Source organism: Neoarius graeffei, chromosome 1 (genome assembly GCF_027579695.1).
Source record: "Neoarius graeffei isolate fNeoGra1 chromosome 1, fNeoGra1.pri, whole genome shotgun sequence".
Lineage (NCBI taxonomy): Eukaryota > Metazoa > Chordata > Actinopteri > Siluriformes > Ariidae > Neoarius > Neoarius graeffei.
The window spans coordinates 47,260,181-47,284,759 of NC_083569.1; the positions used below are offsets into that span (position 1 = coordinate 47,260,181).

A 24,579-nucleotide genomic window follows, 5' to 3' on the forward strand; every position below is an offset into this window, starting at 1 on the left:
CTCTGGGTGCTGGTTTGCTGGGAAACTGGGCATGGAACTCTTGTTTCAGAAGGGGGTCAAGGATGTGTTTAGCTTTGACCCAGCTTTGTTCCTCTGGTCTGTACCCCTCCTAGTCTACCAGGTACTCGACCTGGCCTCCTCTATGTCTTGATCTTGTGTACCTGGTAGATGGGGTCTTCAATGTTGAGTGAGGGGTGTTCTTGGGTTGGTGGGTTGCTGGTGAGGGGGACCAGAATGGCAGGTTTGAGGTGTGAGACGTGGAACATGGGTGATATACGGCTGTAGGGAGGGAGTTCGAGATGGTAAACTACTTCGTTGATACAGCGTAGGATTTTGAATGGGCTGATGTATTGAAGTTGGAGCTTCTTATAGGTGTTGGTCTCCCTTAGGTTCTTGGCGGCCACCCAAACTGTCACCTGGGTGGAAGTTGGGAGTCTCTCCTCCAAGCTTGTCTGCATATGACTTGTACTTGGCGCATACTGCCTCCAGACGTTGATGAACCTCCTCCCAGATGGTCTGGCTATGTTTGAACCAGTCAGTCATCGACTGCTTGTACCTGGTTCAGGGCATCATCCCAGGGGAACAAGGGCGGTTGGTAGCAGAGTATGCACTGAAACGGGGTTAGGTGGGTGGCAGAGTGCTTCAGCGAGTTATTTGCATACTCGGCCCAGGCCAGGAAGCATGCCCAGTCCCCCTGGTTACGCATGCAATAGATTCTGAGAAAGCAGCTGATTTCCTGGTTTGCTCTCTCTACTTGACCATTGGATTGTGGGTGATAGCTGGAAGTGAGGCTCATGGATACCCCCAACTTCTCCATGAAGCTTGTCCAAAACTTGGAAATGAATTGAGGTCCCCCATCGCTCACTATGTCTTCTGGGATGCCATAGTACCAGAAGACCTGCTGGAACAAGAGTTCTGCATTTTGGGAGGCTGTGGGGATGCCAGGCAATGGGATGAGTTTCAGGGCTTTCAAAAATCTGTCTATGGTTGCCATTATTGTGGTATTTTCTTGAGAAGGAGGTAGGTCCATGATGAAGTCAATCACCCGGGGAGACCATGGTCTTTGGGGAATGGGTAGTGGGCATAGTTTACCTGTGGGGGGGTCCTCGGGGACCTTTGCTTGAGCACACTCAGAACAGGAGGTAATGAACTGGTCGTTTGGGGTTGAGAAGCATTGATTTCTTTGTCCAGTACCCAGGTGATCGACTGCATGAAACATTGTGGTGGTACAATGGGGTGGGAACCTGTTTCATGGTGGGATGGCCTGAATGCCCTGGATAAGGCATCCGCCTTGACATTCTTGGACCCTGGATGGAACAAGATGGTGAAATCAAAGTGCGTGAAGAATACAGCCCACCTGGCCTGACGAGGGTTCAGTCTCTTGGCTTTCCTGAGGTACTTGAGATTCTAATGATCAGTAAAAATGGTGAAAGGGTGTGTTGATCCCTCTAGCCAGTGCCGCCACTCTTCCAGAGCCAATTTGATTGCAAGCAGCTCTCTATTCCCTACATCATAATTCCTCTCTGCTGGGGTTAACTTCTTGGAAAAGAAGGCTATGGGGTGTAGCTTCTGTTTCTCCCCAGAACATTGGGACAGGATGGCCCTTACTCCAGTGTTGGAAGCATCTACACCTATGGTGAATGGTTTTGCAGCATCCGGATGCTGGAGTATAGGGGCTGTTGTGAAAGCTTGCTTGAGTCGGTTGAAGGCCTCCTCAACTGCTGGGTTTTAATGAAGGCTCTTGGGACCTTTCTTTAGTAGCGAGGTTAGCGGGCCTGCCAGATTGCTGAAATTGCGGATGAAGTGACAATAAAAATTTGCAAAGCCTAGGAAGCATTGAAGGTCTTTGATAGAGTGATGTGTGGGGCAGGATGTTACGGCTGAGACCTTGGACCAGTCCATACGGACTCTGCTGATGACATAGCCCAGGAAGAAGATCCTGCTTTGGTGGAACTCACATCTCAGCCTTCACGTAGAGGTTGTTCTCCAGAAGTCGTCTGAGGACTGCTCTGATGTGTTCCTGGTGATGCGGGAAATCTGATGATGCAATGACATATTTGCCCAGCATGTCCCAGAGCATGTCATTAATGAAACACTGGAACATGCTGGGAGCTGAAGAGGCCATAAGGCATGACCCGGTACTTGAAGTGTCCAGCGGTGGTGCTAAATGCAGTTTTCCACTTGTCACCCTTCTTGATCTGGGTCAAGTTGTATGCACTGTGTAGGTTGAGTTTGGTGAATATCTTGGCAGTTCATAGTTGTTCTAGGGCTGTTGGAACTAAGGGCAGAGGATACAGATACTTGACAGTGACCTGGTTCAGACCTCTGTAATCTATGCAAAGCCTTAGCCCACCCCCATGTTTCTCCACAAAAAAGAAACCAGCTGATGCGGGAGATTTGGACAGGCGAATATACCCCTGCTTTCACTTTATTTAACCAGTAACATACACTCAGGTCACTATTGACCTGTTTTTCAGGTAGTCCTGAGATCATCATACACTACAATAAACATTACATAATAACATAAAACATCATTACAAAATGAATCACACTTACAATACCATAAATACACAAATTTAAACATAAAAGAATTACAGTGATGTGGATTTATGGGTGTTACTGGTAATGCTACGTTTAAATGTCCTAAGCTGTAATATATTTCATTGATTCAGAGGTAGTGTGTTCCATAGTTGAGCACCGTAATACTGTAGGCTGCTATGTTATGAAACTACTTTAGCCAAAGGACAATGAAGCAGGTGGGGGTCGTAATCCCTTAACCATTTAGCCTCAATACGTGTTCAGACTCTCAGTGTTGGAGAGATCCTCCTGTATGTAATCCTCCATGGCAGTGTCCCCTTTCTGGGACAGGGGATAGATGCGACCGTGAGGCAGAAACATACCTGGTAGTAAGTCTATGGCATAGTCGTAAGGTCTGTGCGGAGGTAGCCCGCAGGCCTTCCCCTTGCTGAAGACCTCAGTGAGGTCTCTATAGCAGTCAGGCATGTTGTCACTGGAGTCGGGTTGAGGGCTCTCCACAGAGGTGGAAGTGACTTGGACCTGAGGACAAGAGAGGCAGCTCTGGAAGCAGGTGGGTGACCACTGGAGAATTTCCTTGTGTTGCCAGGAGATGAGAGGTTTGTGGAGTTGCAACCAGGGATACCCGAGAATAATGTCATGATTGATGGTTGAAGTAACGTAGAGATAGGAGCTCCTTGTGTAGTACTCCAACCTGGACCAGCACAGGTTGGGTGTGTGAAGTGACCAGCCCATCACCTATTGGCCCTCCATCAATGGTCCGGATGCTAAGTGGGCTTTGCAGCATGGTGATGGGAAGGTTGAGCTCGTGCACGATGGCTTGACTGATAAAATTACCCTCTGTCACTGAATCTATGAAAGCAGATAGGGTGTGAGTAGAGGATGCAACTTTCAGTATCAGTGGTAACTGGAAGGACTTGGAGGAGAGCTTTCTCACCGGATTTGCAGAGGACCTGGGTTGTTCAGCTAGGTTCTCACGGGCTGGTCGAATTGAGCAGTTCCTGATGTTATGTTCGGAGCTCCCTCAGTAGAAACACAACCCCTCCTTGCATCATCTAGGTCGTTCAGCGCAGGTTAGTCTAGTGCGGGATACTTCCATCGGAGCATCGTCCTCCGTCGGCAGGGCAGTCCTGGCACCATTCTGAATGGAGGGGTGATGCTTAAGCAACTGGTCAAGATGGATGGCTAGATCGATGAGGGAATCGAGAGAAAGGTTCTCATCTCTACAGGCCAGTTCGCTGAGGATCTCAGGACAGAGACCCTGGTGAAAGATTGCCTTCAGGGCAGGGTCGTTCCATCCACTGGTGGCAGCTAGTGTCTTGAAGTCCAAGGCGTATTCGGCTACACTACAGTTACCCTGAGAATTGGCAAGTAAGCTCTCTCCAACCTCTATCCCCTCAGGTTTGTGGTCAAAGACCCTCTTGAATTGTGAGAGGAACTGTTCATATGCTTTAGTGGGTTTGCCACCCTTGTTCCAGATTGCAGTTGCCCAGCGGAGTGTTTTGCCAGTGAGAAAAGATAGGAATTTAGCAGTCTTATGCTCATCAGACAGGCTGGGCATAATGGCAAAATATAAAGAATACCATAACAGAAAACCTTTACATGCGCGGACATCCCCGGCAAACTTTTCCAGAGGGGGGAGTTGCAACACCAGATTGGGAGGTGACTAGGGGTGCGCTAAGAGGGCCTGCGACATCACCGTTGCAAGTTGAGCCATCTGAGTGTTGAGATCGGTGAGCATCTGCTGATGTTTTCCTAGCAAACGCCCCAGTGCATTTAAAGCTGTCTGTTTAGTGTCCTCTGCTACATCCATGATGGCAAAGTATCTTGTGAGAATGCAGGCACTTACGGATGTATGCGTGGAGGAAGACAGCTTACAGAAAGTAGTCAAAGCCAAATCAATAAGCGGAAAATGGAATCAGTAAACTAGCGAGGGTCAGGCAATTGGCAAACAATGTTGTGTAGGAAAGACAGAGCGAGAAAGAAGAGGAAAGTAGCAAGGGTCAGAACAGGAATAAAGTCAGAAAGATACACCGCTCAATATATACTAAGGGCAGAACAATACTTCACAAAGGTGTGTTTGAGAGGTGAGCTTATATGGAGGGACAGGTGATTGAGGAAATGACAGTCAGCTGTGAATCAGTGGGTGAGAGACAGAGAGCGCTGTGTGTTATGGGAGATGTAGTTTGGGGAGTCCATGTTTGTAGTCTGTTGAGCTTCAGCGGGTTTACTGACAGAGGGATGCAAGATGAAGAGACCTTCGAGATGTTGTTAAGTATTCAATTTCAATAACACTCAAGTGAAATACAAGTCCAGCAAAATTATACTTAAGTACAGTAATGAAGTATAATTACTCAAGTATTTTCATCTGGGTCATATAAAGATAATTATTGAAACCTGGAAGTCACTTTGGATTAAGGGTGTAAATATAAATGCCTCATTCTTTTTAATCTGTCTTAAAGCTATACTGCCTTTCAGATTTTTCAAGTGTAGGCCATAAAAAGAATTTTCCCTAACTTGTTTAGTGGACTGAAAGCTACTGAATTCGAATCAGTCTTACAATTTTATTAGGTTTTTATTTTAAATAGAACAATTAATGAATTTAGGGCCATATGGCCCTAAATTCTCTGCTATTTTTTCCTGCTTCACAGTGACCCAATACAAGATACTATGTCATGCGTCACATGGCAGGCTTTCCTCATTCGCACAAGGCATTGTGGGATACAAATTTGAAACAGGAGATAAAAGTGGAGGATGTGAGTGTGTGAATGAAACTTGAAAGACTGACTACAGTAACGGAAAGCGAGAAGATTAGACATTATGTTGTGAAGGAAAGGAAATGCAGGACCAAACTAATAAATATCAGCTGTCAGTGAGCAGCTCGGTGTGATCAGCTGTTTGTTTAGTGACCGAATGATGGAATTGTCAGTGCACGGTCAAGCTAAACCTGTAGATGGCAGTAATGCAACACTATGGATGTCAGCTGCCTAAAACCCAAAAGAAGAAGGAAAAGAAGAAGGTAAACCTGCGCATCCGCACACGGACTTCCTCTGTCTGCTTGACTGCGTGAAGTGAGAGATTTCATGCACATTATTTGCTTGGGAATCCCCTCAAATTAAATAACTTCCCAACCACAGAATGGCCTGATATTTCGTGAGATATTACAGAAATAAACATACTGTATATTACAATGACCAAATTTCAGAGGGAACTAGATTTCACCGATTTTATGAAATCGAAAGGCCGTCTCGCTTTAAGATCACATTGAAAACTTTAATTACTAGCTTTCACGACTGACACGTTCGAAAAAAAAATTACATATCTTCCCTGCTGTTATGTGCAGGTGCCCAAATATCAAGCCCCTTAAGCTTTGAGAGTTGTTTTTTTTTCTTCAGCTAATTAAGTAAAGGATATGATAGTTTATGAAGCACTGCTGAGAGCTGTCCAAACAGTCCTGCTGGTCAAGTCACGACATGAATATTAAGCAATAATGAAACCTGAGGGAAATTAAAAGTTGACGCTTAATTTGAATGTGTCACCATATGTGCTGAGTGAACTTTCTAGAAATGTTCCTGAAGGCCATAATCACTCACTCAAATGTGTAAGGGACATCAGAAAAGCCTCAGTGGTTTGTACACATTTTTGTCCAACTTCATCCTTTACCACATCTCGAGAGTGATGTGTATTTTCTGTTTTCCTTTGGCATAGCCACAACAGTGGAGCAGGTATTAGTGCAGATTTAGCGAATCAAAACTGAATTTTTCACTGTAGGTATTTTAACCAAAATACTTTCGTATTTACAGTTATAAAGGCAATAGAGTAATGTTTACATGGCCTTAACTTTACACAAAAGATTAAAGCTGGTGCCATTTAGTGACCTTCTTCCACCATCTTCCCTTTTGTCTTAACATGATTAAAATCCTGGATGCACCAGTACACCCTTCTAACAACAAACACACCACAGAGGCCTTGGAAATCAGCAGCTGAGTCAGATATGTTAAATGAGGTAGAACGCTGAACTCGGCTAGTGTTGCAGATCTCCTGGGCTTGAGTGAGTCACTAAAATTCCAGTCATGGTGCAAGCTTGCTGCCCGTTTTAGTGATTTAACATACCTGATGCAACTCATCAGATAGTTACTGTCTAATGGGCTCGATAAATTAAATCTGGGAGCAGAGAAAGCTCGAAACCACTGAACTGGGAAACAATGATATATGAGGCAATACACATGAAGTTGAGTGTGTGTGTGTGTGTGTGTGTGTGTGTGTGTGTACTCACTGCGGGCACAGTTGATAAACTGCAAGTCGTCGAGTGCTGCCCCGCCGCTGACATCTCTTGTACGCACTACCTCAAAGATAAGCTCGAAGTTCCTCAGGTTCCTCAGAGGCACCTCAGCTCTTCTCCACTCAGGCATCATCTTCTGCTCCATCCATACCTTCCTCAGCTCCTTCTCCGTCTGACCATCACAGACGACAGACAAAATCAGAACTTCACCAAAGATACTATATAAAACACAATTAACCTCGATGCACTTGCAAAGACATTACTAAGACTGCAGGAAAAACTAGCATTACAGTATCCTAAAACAGTCAGTCTTTAAAGTAAATAATAACACACTATACAAAATCACACACTACTATACAACTAGAAGAGCACTCGGTAGTGTGCATACCGCTGACAATCCACATATTCAGATTTGCATTAAAATCTATGCATTTGTTCCTTGGCCCATGGTGCACCTGTCCACCAAATTTCATCCAAATCCGTTCACTACTTTTTGAGTTACGTTGGGAAAAGTCAAACAAATGGACGTGAAAACATAACCTCCAACAGAGTTGGTGGAGGTAAAAATAATGCCAAAGTGTTGTGTTATGGCCCGATTGGAAGCACAACCCACAGTGTGTTATTTCTCTTATAACACAATAATTTGCCAGTGATTACAGTATTTAATTTATTAATGAACAACACATTGTTCTTTTTAGCTGTTTATGTATATATTCATGGGGCGGTGTAGTGGTTAAACACTGTTGCCCCACAGCAAGAAGGTTCTGGGTTCAAGCTCAGTGGCCGACAGGGGCCTTTCTCTGTGGAGTTTGCATGTTCTCCCCGTGTCTGCATGGGTTTTCTCCGGGTGCTCCAGTTTCTCCCGCAGTCCAAAGACATGCAGATTAGACTCATGGTGGCTCTAAATTGACCGTAGGTGTGAGTGTGATTGGTTGTTTGTCTCTATGTGTCAGCCCTGCGATGATCTGGCGAATTGTCCAGGGTGTTACCCCGCCTCTCGCCCATAGTCAGCTGGGATAGGCTCCATCTTGCCCACGACTCTGCACAGCAGTTATGGATGGATGGGTGGATTGATGGATGGATGGATATTCATTTAATATTGTGGAACATTCATGATACAAGTCAGTCCCTGTTTGTGCTTATGTTATAGCAGTTATAAACAGCCATTCCCTCACCAACCGCTCTTTTTTTCCCTCCTAATGTGATGCAGCTTGTCATGTGACTGAGAAACTGGGACCCATCAACCCCTCTCCAAAGGCATGGACACCTGAGACTCCTTTCATTAATATTAAACACACATCTACTAACAGAAACAAATATGTTTTTAAATTATATTTATGTTTAGCCTTAAAATCCATGGAGCCTCTGCTGTACAAGTCTGTGTGTATGAACTGATACTATAGGAACAATAAAGTCTTAGATCGAATGCATTAACATGAACCAGATCTACCACCAGAGCTGCTTTTATAGAAGATTATTCCACATAGTATTTTAACTGGAATTATAACTTAGCTTCAGAACTGTCATGATCCGCCCTGGACTTCCACTCTGGAGATTTAATATCTCCCAGCTCTCCCAAGCCGTGCCTACCCCTGCCCAGCCGTCTTTCTTCACCTCCCGCCACCGCCGCTCTCCACGAACCAAGACTCCCTTCATCTCAGCCCTACAGTGGAGAACCAAGTACCTGCAGATCTCTTTTATCACAGTGCTTGCTGATCTTGGAGCTTCAACCTCTGGCTTTCCCCACAGAATGCTCCTGGGTAGCATATACCATCACGCTCCTCACCAGCAAGGCCAGGGAATGGGGGATGGTGGTCTGGGATGCCGACACACCCTGTTCCAGATTCAAGGAATTCTCTGAGGAAATGAGATGAACATTCGACTGCTGTCTGTCCGGCCGGGAGGCGGCAAGAGAGCTCATGGAGCTGCGGCAGGGGTCCCGATCTACCTCGGATTATGCCATTGAGTTCTGGATGTTGGCAGCATCATGTGGTTGGAACGAGAGTGCCTTGGTCGACGCGTTCCTACATGACTTATCTGACACCATCAAGGATGAACTCGTCTCGTGGGAACCGCCGTTGGACCTCTCCAGCCTGATGGACCTTGCCAATCATATTGACACGCGGGTTCAACAATGGAGGAGAGAGAGGAGCCGCCTCAACTTCAACCCCTCTCCACCACCCGCCTCGTCTGTCGAACCCATGCAGGTAGATCGGGTATGGGTGTCAGCGGAGGAATGACTGTGCCAACGGAGCAAGGGGGCTTGCTTCTACTGCGGTCAGCAGGGACACATTTGCTGAGCCTGCCCGCTAAAAGGACGAGCCCACCAGTGAATCGAGGGGCCCTGGTGGGCAATGCTCGGAACCAGTCCCCTGCCAACCGACCGTTGCTCCCTGTTATCATCACTCTCAACAACTGGCATCACCATCTTCAGGCGCTCATTGACTCAGGGGTGGACAGGAACCTGATCTGCTCCGCCACCGCCAAGGATCTCGGAATCCCGTTACTCACCCTCGAGGTCCCTCTCACCGTCCTGAGACTCAATGGCACTGGCTTGACCACCATCACTCACCTCACCACCCCGCTCACCCTAAGGATTTCAGGTGATCGCTCTGAAACTATACAACTTCACATCCTGAACAACCCTCACATTCCCATTATTCTTGGATTACCCTGGTTGATGCAGCACAACCCCCACTTAAACTGGACTGACCAGACCATCTTAGGCTGGAGTCCTTCCTGCCTGGCCTCCTGCCTGAACTCCGCTCTGCCTCCTGCCAAACCACCTCAGCCAGCAAGTTTCCCGACCTTTCTCATGTGCCTCCGAAGTATCTGGACCTCAAGTCTGTCTTCAGTAAGACCTGAGCAGTGTCCCTTCCCCCTCATAGGCCTTATGACTGCGGTATCGACCTCCTGCCAGGGACGGTGCCACCCAAGGGACGTCTCTACTCTCTTTCCCCCACCGAGAGACAGGCCATGGAGAAATACATCACTGAGTCTCTGGCAGCTGGGATTATCTGCCCTTCCTCCTCCCCGGCAGGGGCGGGATTCTTCGTGGAGAAGAAAGACAAGTTGTTCCACCCCTGCATTGACTATTGAGGTCTCAACGCCATCAGTCAAGAACCACTACTGCTTATGACTACAGCCTTTGAACTACTCCAGGGAGCCAAGGTGTCCACTAAACTGGACTTGCGCAACGCCTATCACCTAGTTAGGATCAGGGAAGGGGACGAGTGGAAGACAGCCTTCAACACCACCACAGGCCACTATGAGTGCCTTGTAGTCCCTTTCTGTCTGACTAACGTGCCCGCAGTATTCCAGGTGTTGGTTAATGATGTCTTAAGGGACTTTCTTAACACCTTTGTCTTTGTTTACCTGGACGATATCTTGATTTTCTCTTGCTCCCTGGAGGAACATCGGGGTCACGTCTGGCAGGTTCTTCAACGCCTGCTGGAGAATAAGCTGTTCGTTAAGGCAGGGAAGAGCGAGTTCCACCAAAGCTCTGTCTTGTTCCTGGGGTTCATCATTTCACCAGCCAAGATCCAGATGGACCCCCTCAAGCTGGAGGCAGTCACTGACTGGCCCACCCCATCTTTGAGACGAGAGCTCCAGCGCTTCTTGGGGTTTGCCAACTTTTACAGGTGTTTCATCCGCAACTTCAGCACAGTGGCCAGACCTCTCTCAGCCCTGACCTCGACCAAGACCAAGTTTAAGTGGGGGGAGGAAGTAGAGAAAGCCTTTTCCAGTCTCAAGCACAGGTTTACCACAGCTCCCATTCTCACCCTACCCGATTCTACCAAGCAGTTTATTGTCGAGGTTGACGCCTCCGAGTCAGGGGTCGGAGCCATCCTATCCCAGAGGGCCAACGACAACAAGGTCCACCCATGCTCCTTCTCCCACCGGCTATCCCCAGCCGAACAAAACTACGACATCGGTGACTGTGAACTACTGGCTGTGAAACTAGCCTTGGAGGAGTGGAGGCACTGGCTCGAGGGGTCTGACCTCCCGTTCCTAGTCTGGACTGACCATAAAAACCTGGAATACTCCAAGTCTGCCAAACGTCTCAACTCCCATCAAGCCCATTGGTCTCTCTTCTCCCGATTCAACTTCACGCTCTCCTACCGCCCAGGCTCCAAGAACGGCAAACCCGACGCCCTGTCCAGGATGTTCTCCTCCCACCAAGAGGAGTCCAAGCCACCTGAGACTATCCTTCCTCCATGCTGCCTGGTGGGAGCCACTATTCTAGAGGTTGAGATACTTGTGCAGAAGGCCCTGGAGCAGGACCCTGGTGAAGGTAACTCCAACAATATTTCTCGTAACCATCTGTTTGTCCCATCATGTGCAAACTCAGGTGCTGCAGTGGGGTCACGGTTCCAAGTTGGCCTGTCATCCGGGAGCCACCCAAACCCTGGCTCTCATCCAGCAGTGCTTTTGGTGGCCATCCATCAAGGAGGACATCCAGGAGTTTGTGGCAGCCTGCAACACCTGCTCCCGGAACAAGACACCAATTGACCCCCTGCCGGCCTACTAAGACCCCTTCCTACTCCGCATCGACCTTGGTCTCAAAATCACCCTGGACTTCGTCACAGGACTCCCCAGTTCAGGTACCAATACATGCATCCTCACAGTCATTGACCGTTTTTCTAAGCCTGTCCATTTCATTCCTCTGCCCAAGCTCCCTTCAGCCAAAGGGACCACAGAACTACTCATCCACCATGTTTTCTGCCTACATGGTCTGCTTACCAACATAGTTTCTGACCGGGGTCCTCAGTTCACTGCACAGTTCTGGAGAGCCTTCTGCAAACTCATCGGGGCCACCTGTAGTCTCTCTTCAGGCTTCCACCCACAGACCAACGGCCAGGCAGAACAGGCCAACCAGGCCTTGGAGGTTGCACTCAAGTGCATGGCATCCAGGGATGCCAATTCTTGGAGCAAAAACCTTCCTTGGATCAAATACGCACAACACTCTCCCTTCCTCTACCACAGGTCTCTCTCCATTCCAGTGCTCACTAGGGTACCAACCACCACTGTTCCCCAGCCAGGAGGAGGTCACCATACCATCAGCCCATGCCTTTGTACACTGCTGCAGGAGGATGTGGGCATTGGCCTGGAGAAGACTCATTCGCTCCGCACTCGCATCCAAGAAGCAGGCCGACAAACATCGCTCCAAGGCACCCACCTACTGAGTGGGTCAATGAGATGCTCTCCATGCACCACCTGCCACTTAGGGCCATCTCTCGCAAGCTGGCACCCAGGTTCCTTGGACCCTTCCTCATCAAGAAGGTAATCAATCCATGTTCTGTTAGACTGGCATTACCACTCCCCATGTGACGTGTTCACCCTACCTTTCATGTATCACAGCTTAAACCTCTGGTTACCAGTCCTTTGGAGGCGCTTGTTGGGGGGGGGGGGGGGGGGTACTGTCATGATCCGCCCCGGACTTCCACACTGGAGATTTATCTCCCAGCTCAGTGCAATCCGGATCCAGGACGGGACTTCCATCTTGCTGGCATTCACTTCCTGGTCTGCTCTGCTGTGTATAAATAGGCCGTTCTCAGAAGGGGACTTTGCCAGAACGTCTTGTCTGTTTCTCACGTCGTCTCTGTGCCATTTTGCTTCCTGGATTTTTGCTCTGTTTTTGCCTATTCTTCGCCACAGTTTCTGCACTCTTGTCTTGCCATTTTTTCATGTTTTTGGTTTACAGGGTTTTTTTTTTTGTCTGGACTATTTTTGCTATTTTTGTTCGTTTATTCTCTTGGACTTTAAATCTTTTATTCATTGGATTTTCTGGTTTGTGTTTCTGCTTTTGGATCCTACTCACGCAAAGATGTCCGTTTTGCTTCTGTAAAGCTTGCCGTTTTCATTCAACAAATCATATTAGCAACATGGCTCTAAGCCAGGCCATAACCTTTGATTTTATAGCAATGCTTTAAAAAAAGCATATAATTTCTTAGCAAAATAAACAGTAATTATTTTGTTTCATACTTGCTGTACATTACAATAATGGCATTTAGCAGCTGCTCTTATCCAGAATGACATACAACATACCCAGAACTGTCTGGGGAGCAATTAGGGGTTAGTTCCCTTGCTCAAGGGCACATCAGTCATTCCTGCTGGTCCAGGGAATCAAACCAGCAATTCTTTGGTCCCAAAACTGCTTCGCTAACCATTAGGCCAGGACTTCCCCCAGCCACTGGGCTGACCTTTAGACAAATTTGTTGCACATTACTGTCAGGACAAAGTGGTGTGATCTTTGCTGTGCAAATGTGATTTTCAGATGTGAATAATCCCATGGAACTGTTTTACAATATTTTCATGTGTAGCAGGGGACATCTTCCTCACAAGGCAGACTCTTTACTCATTAAATTAATTGAAAACCCTGAAACACAAGCTGCATAAAAAAAAACACTACATTTAATTCTGCTGCTGTTGCTGTGAAACTATTTTTATTCTTACAGTAGCTAGTACGGTACTCACACTGTCAGGCCTAAATCACAGATTTTGTTGTCTGAATGACTCCAACTGCCAAACTAGTAATTTCACATATTATACAGGCGTCAAATCACTTCTACACAGATTATACAGTGGTGCTTGAAAGTTTGTGAACCCTTCAGAATTTTTTATATTTCTGCATAAATATGACCCAAAACATCAGATTTTCACACAAGTCCTAAAAGTAGATAAAGAGAACCCAGTTAAACAAATGAGACAATATTATACTTGGTCATTTATTTATTGAGGAAAATGATCTAATATTACATATCTGTGAGTGGCAAAAGTATGTGAACCTTTGCTTTCAGTATCTGGTGTGACCCCTTTGTGCAGCAATAACTGCAACTAAACGTTTCCAGTAACTGTTGATTAGTCCTGCACACCAGCTTGGAGGAATTTTAGCCCATTCCTCCATACAGAACAGCTTCAACTCTGGGATGTTGGTGGGTTTCCTCACATGAACTGCTCACTTCAGGTCCTTCCACAACATTTCAATTGGATTAAGGTCAGGACTTTGACTTGGCCATTCCAAAACATGAACTTTATTCTTCTTTAACCATTCTTTGGTAGAACGACTTGTGTGCTTAGGGTTGTTGTCTTGCAGCATGACCCACCTTCTCTTGAGATTCAGTTCATGGACAGATGTCCTGACATTTTCCTTTAGAATTTGCCGGTATAATTCAGAATTCATTGCTCCATCAATGATGGCAAGCCGTCCTGGCCCAGATGCAGCAAAACAGGCCCAAACCATGATACTACCACCACCTTATTTCACAGATGGGATATGGTTCTTATGCTGGAATGCAGTGTTTTCCTTTCTCCAAAAATAACGCTTCTCATTTAAACCAAAAAGTTCTATTTTGGTCTCATCCATCCACAAAACATTTTCCAATAGACTTCTGGCTTGTCCACGTGATCTTTAGCAAACTGCAGATGAGCAGCAATGTTCTTTTTGGAGAGCAGTTGCTTTCTCCTTGTAACCCTGCCATGCACACCATTGTTGTTCAGTGTTCTCCTGATGGTGGACTCATGAACATTAACAGTAGTCAATGTGAGAGGGGCCTTCGGTTGCTTAGAAGTTACCCTGGGGTCCTTTGTGACCTCGCTGACTATTACACGCCTTGCTCTTGGAGTGATCTTTGTTGGTCGACCATTCCTGGGGAGGGTAACAATGGTCTTGAATTTCCTCCATTTGTACACAATCTGTCTGAATGTGGATTGGTGGAGTCCAAACTCTTTAGAGATGTTTTTTTAACCTTTTCCAGCCTGATGAGCATCAACAACACCTTTTTCTGAGGTCCTCAGAAATCTCCTTTGTTCGTGCCATGATACACTTCCACAAACATGTGTTGTGAAGATCAGACTTTGATAGATCCCTGTTCTTTAAATAAAACACCTGACTCTAATTTCACCTTCAAATTAACTGCGAATCCTAGAGGTTCACATACTTTTGCCACTCTCACACATGTAATATTGGATCATTTTCCTCAATAAATAAATGACCAAGTATGATTTTTTGTCTCATTTGTTGAATTGGGTTCTCTTTATCTACTTCTAGAATTTGTGTGAAAATCTGATGATGTTTTAGGTCATATTTATGCAGAAATATAGAAAATTCTCAAGGGTTCACAAACTTTCAAGCACCACTGTATTTACCAGCTTTGTTCTCACTTCAGCTGAGCTGTTGTCTGTAATAGTGTGTGACAATGACATTATGCATTCATGTCAAATATGATATGTGCCAAGCACACAAAATTTCATTTTAGGTACTTTCTTATCTCGAAACTAGACTAAAAATAAAAGTATAATATACAATAGTGCATTATTACAGACCACGTTCCTGAGAGCTATTTAGGATTTTAATATATTTGGTGTAACCATCTCATGATTAAGGAGAAAACAAACCTGGGCAGAAAATAAAAACATCAGTTATTCCATTAAGGATGAAACAAAGCTACTCCAACTCATTCATCAAGCTTGAAAAATCCTGGGAAATGTCAGACCCGATGTCAGAATTAATAGACCACTGTACTAAAAGCTTGCAAAAGTAGGGACTTAAATATCAATACAGTGTAATCAAAGTGCATTACAGCCATCACAATTAATGGACTGTTTTATCTCTCTCATATGTGTATATATAAAATCTCATTATCTCTAGCTGCTTTATCCTGTTCTACAGGGTCGCAGGCAAGCTGGAGTCTATCCCAGCTGACTACGGGCAAAAGGCGGGGTACACCCTGGACAAGTCGCTAGGTCATCACAGGTCCGACACATAGACAACCATTCACACTCACGGTCAATTTAGAGTCACCAGTTAACCTAACCTACATGTCTTTGGGGGAAACATTTTTAATTATGTTAACACTTCAATGGTAGAAACCAATCAGATCTGTCATGGAAGCTCATCAGTGGTGTACTGCTGCACCATCTGTAAGTAGACGTCTGACATCACTGTTGGGGTGTCAAAAAAATAGGACCCAATTATGCCAGCAGCGGTCACAGCACACCACACGTTCAGGAGAAAAATAATCCATTCATGTTAACATAATTTTGACTAACCCTGTATATAAAATCTAAACTCCTACTCATAAAGCTACTATGAACGTTATAATTTAGCAGATGCTTTTATCCAACAAAACTTTAAGTAGAGTAGAACTTAAGCATGTAAGCAGTTGGGGGTGAAGAATTTTGCTGAAAGACCACCCACTAGCTGAATTTCACAATTTCTTTGAAAGACTTTATAGTGAAATATGAAATTACTTGTCCTAGGAGGTCAATGTGGAAAAGTTTTGCCATTCTGTTTCATTTCTTTTATTCATCTACAGTAGCAGTCAAAAGTTTGTACACCTGTTAGGGTGCAGGCACTTGCGTATGTGCAGGGGACTGCAGGGAAAGCAAACTGGAAACAAAGCCAAAATGCGAGACTAGCAATCAAGGTTGTGGGACAGGCGAGGGTCGATCGATCGGTAGACGGGGCAATGCGGACAGGGCTAGAGAATAACGAGAAAGATACGAGAGCGAGGGTCGAGAACACAATAAAGCAGGAAGTAGAATAAAGGCTCGGTATGACAGGAATGAACACTGAACGATACTTTGCATCAAGTGGGAGAGGTGATTACATAGCAGGGGCTGATGAACCAGGAAATGAGTGACAGGTTTATTTAATAAATCGATGCTAGAGGGCACTGTTGTTCGTGGGTGTTGTAGTTCTGAGCAGCCATGTTTGTAGTTCAGTTTGGATTGGCGCCCTCAACAGCATTACTGACAACACCCCTACTCATTGATAGGTTTTTCTGTATTTTGACTATTTTCTCCATTGTAGAACAATACTCAAGACATCAAAACTATGAAATAACATCTAGAACATATATGGAGTTATGTAGTAAAGAAAAAAAAAAGTGTTAAAAAACAAAATGTTTCATATTTTAGATTCTTCAAAGTAGCCAGCATTTACCTTGATGATGCTGTGCACACTATTGGCATTATCTTAACCAGCTTCATGAGGTAGTCACCTGGAATGCTTTTCAATTAACAGATGCCTCGTCAAAAGTTAATTAGCGCAATTTCTTGCCTTCTTAATTTCCCTGAGGGAACCCTCCCAAAGGGATCAATAAAGTTATCTAATCTAATCTAATCTAATCTAATCTAATCTAATCTAATCTAATCTAATCTAATGTGTTTGAGATCAAACAGTAAATAGTAAATAATAAAAACACAGTAAATAGCCCTATTCCACAACTGTAGTAATCCATATCATGTCAAGAACCGCTCAACTAAGTAAAGAGAAACAACATCCATCATTACTTTAAGAGATGAAATGTCTTTTAATTCATAAGAATGACAAAAAAACCCTTTGAAATAGAAGATGTATCCAAACTTTTGACTGGTACTGTAGTTGATTTCTGTTCTTCTGTAGTGCTGGAATACTGTAGTACCATTTTCCAGTGATATTGATTCATAGATAATACGTATATATTTTTGTAGAACTGAAAAAAGGTGTAAAAGGAGGTAGTACCTGATATATACTGACCATCCATGTTATTAGAAACATCTGAACACCTGCTCATTCATGCAGTTATCTGATTAATCAATCAAGTAGCATCAGTGCTGCAATCGATATGATTTAAAAAAAAAGTGATTTCACACCTCAGTGACCGTGGCAGGGTTGTGGTGCCAGATAGGTTAGTTTGAGGATTTCAGAAACTGTCATGTCCTAGGATTTTCTACACAAACAAACAATAAAGCAAAAATGCCCACTGAGCAGCAGTTCTGCAAGTTTATCTTGTTAATGAGACAGATGAAAGGAAATTTACCAGGAGAACTACAGTAACACAATCACTTTTTTCATCCAGGATGAACAGAAAAGATTTTCAGAACGCACAGCACACCAAACCTTGATGCAGACTGGCTACAACAGTAGAAGACTGTTGTAGCCAGAAAACAACATCTGGTTCCATTCCTGTCAGTCAAGCGCAGGAATGTGAGGCTACAATGGGCACAGATTGAAAGAAACTGGACAGATTGAAGATACGTCACCCGGCCGTTAAATGGTTGTGTGTGAAAATCCCAGGAGATCAGCAGTTTCTGAAATACTCAAACAGCCCATCTGGAACCAACAACCATACCATGGTTAAGATCAAAGAGATCACACTTTTTCCTCATTCTGATGTTTGATGTGAACATTAACTGAAGCTCTTGATTTGTATGTGCATGCATTATGCTCTTGCCACTGATTGGCTGATTAGATAACTGCATGAATAAGCAGTTCAGCTGTTCAGGTGTTCCTAACATTGTTGGTTGGTCAGTGTATAGAATCCAGTCAGACAGGTTAGTACTGTTCACATAGTTTTGGGATTATATACCCGTACAACCGTGCACTGTCATAATGAAACCTTAAGGTTTTACCTTTAAAATAATTCTATATAGTGTTACAAGAGCTTTAGCTGAAGTAAGCAAAAGCATACTGGGTGAAAAGAACAGTTGTTTAGGGAGACTCCAGGTATTGTCATGTTAAATTTAATACTTTTTTTTTAATGCCACTTTACATTGAATTTATGACCAACTTTTTAATTTGGCATATCCAAATGTAAAAAAAACCCCTCACATTTACAGGTATTTAGAAAAGAACAAACCAAAGGTTTACTCAGCACCGTGGCAGCTGATAGTCATTGCTGCAGCAGCTACACTAAACCTTGTCTTAACAGCAAGCACTGAAAAAACAAAATCAATGATAATGACAGGTGCTATAACTTTTCTTCACAAATGCCCTGTTTCTATTTCATGAAGGAGGCTACTGTTGCTTGACTAGAAACACTATAAAATACAATATTTATGATAATTGTGGGCGGCACAGTGGTGTAGTGGTTAGCGCTGTCGCCTCACAGCAATAAGGTCCGGGTTTGAGCCCCGTGGCCGGCGAGGGCCTTTCTGTGTGGAGTTTGCATGTTCTCCCCGTGTCCGCGTGGGTTTGCTCCGGTTTCCCCCACAGTCCAAAGACATGCAGGTTAGGTTAACTGGTGACTCTAAGGCTACATCCACACGGCAATGAGATTTTTTTTTTTTTTAAATATCGCGTCCACATGGGCAACGGATCAGTAAAATATCAGGTTCATATGGCAACGCAACGCTTGCTGAAAACGATGCAATACACATGCCACACCTCTATGTGCGCTGTAAGACGGTCCCATCGGAGACACCAGAACAATAGAAGAAGTAGACGCATGCGCATAAACCCCTTCTTCTGTAGTATCAGCCACAAAGTTTTGATTATTAATCAGTAGCGTAAAACGAAAGACGCGGAAAGAGGAATGAATGGGGGTAGATGGAAGCCGGTATGCCAACATTCTGATATCCTCCAGAATTCTTTAATGGTCCGGAATAAATTGAATGCTACACATTGATGGATTACTTTGTTCTTCTACGCCCTTTTTGAGGAATGTATTGTCGGACTTAAACCAACATCTGAAGAGGTGAGATTGCTCCTTTTTTTTCCCTATTTTTGCTGGCGGGATTGTTTTTGGAAAGCGCACGGGCGATGCGCGGTTTGGTTATACTCAGTACTTCCGCAGTGTTTGGACTAAAGACTCTGCCCTAAGGGCTATTCTCTCACTCTCTCTCTCTCACTTTGCACCATTACACAATAAATATTCACAGTGAAAATATTTTGTAAGCGCGTTTCATGAACCAAGTTATAGGATTTGTTGACAACTCGCATCGAGTTCGTTACACTTCTACCCGATGTGAAGCACTGACAGTCATGTGATTGTGACGTCATCGTAAACAAATCCGTTCTACTCATCCAGACGACTTTGCAACGGGGCCGTTGCCAGATTTTTCCACTCTGGAACCCGTTCTCAAAAGATTTCGTTTTGGGGCACCCAAATGCCGGTGCCGTGTGGACGCCAGGCCGAAACGATAAACAATTTTATCAGATTCACCTGAATCCGTTGCCGTGTGGACAGGGCCTAAATTGACCGTAGGTGTGAATGTGAGTGTGAATGGTTGTCTGTGTCTATGTATCAGCCCTGTGATGACCTGACGACTTGTCCAGGGTGTACCCCGCCTTTCGCCCGTAGTCAGCTGGGATAGGCTCCAGCTTGCCTGCGACCCTGTAGAAGGATAAAGCGGCTAGAGATAATGAGATGAAATGATAATTGTGCCTGTTATTTAAACAGTACACAAAAGCAGCAGACATTCAAACTTCAAACTTTGTGAAAGTTCTTACTGTGTGAACGCTGGAGGGGAAATCTCACTAGATTGACTTTATTTTATCATTTGTCGTGAAAATGGTTGCAGCATGACACATGTAGCTCATTCTTTTGGGTGTAAATGGGACTTTATAAAAGGTGACACTGATTTATACTGGAGTGTAAAGGAGCACTGTAATGTTTGGTCTTCATGTTTACAGCATTTGGTGTAAAATGGGTTTAATTCGATTCAATTCAATTTTATTTATAAAGCAGCTTGACAAAAAAATTTAAAATTCCAGATATAAAATTTTAAACATTTGAATTTTACACTCCATTACAGGCATTTAGCAGACACTCTTATCCAGAGTGATGTACAATATACCCAGAGCAGCAGTTTGGGGTTAGATGCCTTACTCAAAGGCACTTCAGCCATTCCTGCTGGTTCAGGGAATCAAACTGGCAACCTTTTAGTCCCAAATCTGCTTCTCTAACCATCAGGCCACAGCTTCCCTCATGTGAAGGACAGTCTGCAGAATGAGCTGGTGGGACTGCTGTGTAACTCAGGCCTGCTGGACGATCTGCTCACTGAGTCAGAGGACATGGCACGGTGCCGCAAGGAGGCTGTAGGTATGCTGCAGGCCTTACAAGGAAGCCAGTCAGGTCATTGCTGAGATCCGGGACACGCACCTGTGGTGTGGATTTGTACTCACTCCACAGCCTTGTCTCACTCAGTCAGCTGTCTGCATCTATCCCCTGGATGTTTCAGACAGGACAACTTGAAAATGCACTGGTGTTAGCTTGTGTGTGCATAGTGTCAAGAGTTTGATAATGTCTCACACACACATGCAATGGACTACCATGATGATTTATCATCAGATCATTAGGGATACATTTATGAGCAAGACTGAGGTGACAGTGGCAAGGAAAAACTCCCAAGACGACATAAGGAAGAAACCTAAAAGAAGAACCACACTCAGAAGGAACTGATAACAGATAGCATGATTATAAATAACTTGCTTCTGTAACTGGGTGCTATATAGTCAAAACTGTGTAACCAGGAAGTTCATTATTATTATTATTTTTTTTTAGGAAGTTCATTATAGTTTTGACACAAAACCCTGTGTCTGAAATTGCTCCCTACTCACTATATAGGGCACTATATGGTGAGGTCGCCATTTTGTAGTGCTGTCCAAAACTTTAGTGAGGATTATTTACACCCTATATAGTGCACTCAAAGTATCCCCCAATGCATCACGAAAAGTAGTGTACAATAATGGTCACTAACCAAAGCAATATATCCCATCATGCATTGTGGTCGTGCCAAAAGAAATCTAATTAAAAGTCTCAAATTTGATTGAATAAAAGGCAGCAGCAAAGAAGAAAGTATCCAGTCTTGATTTTAAAAAACTGAAAGATGCAGCAGACACAAAGTACTTTGTATTTATTAATGTGGGAAATACGCTCAGTATAATATGTATTTATCACAAAAATACATGCATGTATTTATTTTGAAAACCCACCAGCCGCCTGATCTGACACGTTTTAATTGTGTGACGGACTAGTGTCTGAAAACTTTTTTTCACTTTACTAATGAGTTCACTATATAGTCCTCTATATAGTAATTCCCTATATAGGGAGTAGGGAGTAGTGAACGAGTGAGTGATTTCAGACACAGGGAAAGTCTATTTTGTTGAAGTTGTCAACTGTTTACTGATGGAAACTTGAGTGCAAAACTGTTCATGACAATTGTAGTCCTTAAACTTGTAAGTACTGGACAACACATACCATAGTAACACTGCTTTTGGCTCAAGGTCACAACTTGTAATTCCCAACCTATAACCAGGAAAAGCCAAAGAAACACCCCCTCAGCTTGAAATTCTATTTGCTACAGATTAGATCAATCAGCATACAGACATACAGTACCAGTCAAAAGTATGGACACCTTTTAATTCACTGTTTTTTTCTTTATTTTTATTAATTAAGACACTTCATGTCTTAAAGCAGGGGTTCTCAACCTTTTGCAACCTGGGCCCCACCAAAGCTGGTTCATTGCAGTTGGGGGCCCCCTCTTCTCGCCCCGCCCCCATCCCCCCCCAAACACACTCACCCGCAGTGACGCCACCCGACCTACAGCACCTTATATCGACCGATAGATAGATAGATAGATAGATAGATAGATAGATAGATAGATAGATAGATAGATAGATAGATAGATAGCCCTGGGCTAGATTATTATTATTATTATTATTATTATTATTATTATCATTATTATTATTAGTAGTAGTAGTAGCAGTAGCAGCAGTAGTAGCATTATCCATAGTAGACTAGCAGTAAGAAAACAACAAAAACAACAAATTATTTGGGTAGAGCTGAAATGGGGAAAGCAAAAATACAGTGTGGGGTAGTAGTCTTTAAAAAGACTGTTTGGGTTTTGCGCTGTATCGATGGATTGATGATAGTAGACTAGCGAGAGTCGGCACGAGTTAACTCGGCAAGAAACCAGACTAGTGTGTGTGTGGCAAGCACTCACACGGTGGCCACGGTATGCAGACTCACTCACGTGACGTTGCGTCATGTTCGCGTCACGGGCTTAAAATAACCTACACACAAGATTTTATGATAGATTGATGATAGATTTTATAATAGTATTGATTTGTATGTAATAGTCCAATGTCCTGCATTTTGACATGGGTAAATGTGTTGCATCTGCTTAGCTACTATAGCCTGTTAGCCCCAGATTTTTTTTTTCCTCCATACATGAAGCCTACTCGCGACCCCCCTGGAGCACCTCCGCGCCCCACCAGGGGGGCGCGCCCCCCCGGTTGAGAACCACTGTCTTAAAGTAATGATGGATGTTGTTTCTCTTTACTTAGCTGAGCGGTTCTTGACATAATATGGCTTAGTTGTGGAATAGGGCTATTTACTGTAGTATTATTTACTGTTTACTGTTTGATCTCAAACACATTAAGAAAGCAAGAAATTGCACTAATTAACTTTTGACGAGGCACGACCTCATGAAGCTGGTTAAGATAATGCCAATAGTGTGGAAAGCATCATCAAGGTAAACGCTGGCTACTTTGAAGAATCTAAAATATGAAACATATACAGTATATAACCCTAACCCTAGTCAAAATACAGAAAAACCTATCAATGAGAATGTGTGTCCAAACTTTTGACTGACACTGTAGTTCTCTGTCTGAGGAGGAAAATATACATCACTCTTCTCGCTGGCTCGATTATTGCTTACCAAAATTGTGCATGGCGGCAGCTGCATTTTCTTCTGTTTCGTTTGTTGAAATCAACGATGTTGAAAATGACGTCAAACTGGCCTACGAATTATGACGAAAGTCAAATGCAGCATAATTGCTGCCCTTTGGTAACCAACCGTATGGTAGACACTATTAAACAGTGCTGGAGCTCTTGCAGGCTAAATTTCCTACGTTTCCCAAACAAATGAAATACTCACCTAGCTACTGCTGCAGTGTTTAACAATATATCATTGTTTCGAAAATGCAAAAAACATGGAATACAAAGATGTTTCAAAAAAAAATTGTGGCAATCTATGTTTTTGGCTCTCATTGCAAGCCAAGGAAATCCATCTTGCAGCATGAGGCAGGAGACGAGCCCATGCTTCTTAGAGTCGAGCAAAGGATAAAAAATAATTGCGCTGTTATGGGCCCTATACGTCCAATCCATCAGGCTGTAGCTCAGACTACTGCAGTGTAGAGAGAAGCATTATTGCTGTAGGCAAAACATACAGTGGGGCAAAAAAGTATTTAGTCAGCCCCAATTGTGCAAGTTCTCCCACTTAAAAAGATGAGAGAGGCCTGTAATTTTCATCATAGGTACACTTCAACTATGAGAGACAGAATGGGAGGAAAGAATCCGGGAAATCACATTGTAGCATTTTTAATGAATTAATTGGCAAATTCCTCGGTAAAATAAGTATTTGGTCACCTACAAACAAGCAAGATTTCTGGCTCTCACAGACCTGTAACTTCTTCTTTAAGAGGCTCCTCTGTCCTCCACTCATTACCTGTATTAATGGCACCTGTTTGAACTCATTATCAGTATAAAAGACACCTGTCCACAACCTCAAACAGTCACACTCCAAACTCCACTATGGCCAAGACCAAAGAGCTGTCAAAGGACACCAGAAACAAAATTGTAGACCTGCACCAGGCTGGGAAGACTGAATCTGCAATAGGTAAGCAGCTTGGTGTGAAGAAATCAACTGTGGGAGCAATTATTAGAAAATGGAAGACATACAAGACCACTGATAATCTCCCTCGATCTGGGGCTCCACACAAGATCTCACCCCGTGGGGTCAAAATGATCACAAGAACAGTGAGCAAAAATCCCAGAACCACACAGGGGGACCTAGTGAATGACCTGCAGAGAGCTGGGACCAAAGTAACAAAGGCTACCATCAGTAACACACTACGCCACCAGGGACTCAAATCCTGCAGTGCCAGGCATGTCCCCCTGCTTAAGCCAGTACATGTCCAGGCCCATCTGAAGTTTGCTAGAGAGCATTTGGATGATCCAGAAGAGGACTGGGAGAATGTCATTATGGTCAGA

General features: G+C 44.1%; 1 protein-coding gene across 1 annotated transcript in view; it reads right to left on the reverse strand.

The window, feature by feature from the left end:
- Positions 1-24,579, reverse strand: part of malrd1 (MAM and LDL receptor class A domain containing 1) — a 187,563-nt gene that overhangs the window by 71,930 nt on the left and 91,054 nt on the right. The window contains exon 21 of the mRNA XM_060932776.1: positions 6,812-6,989. Coding sequence (XP_060788759.1) covers positions 6,812-6,989 — 178 coding nt within the window. The remainder of the gene's footprint in view (positions 1-6,811; positions 6,990-24,579) is intronic.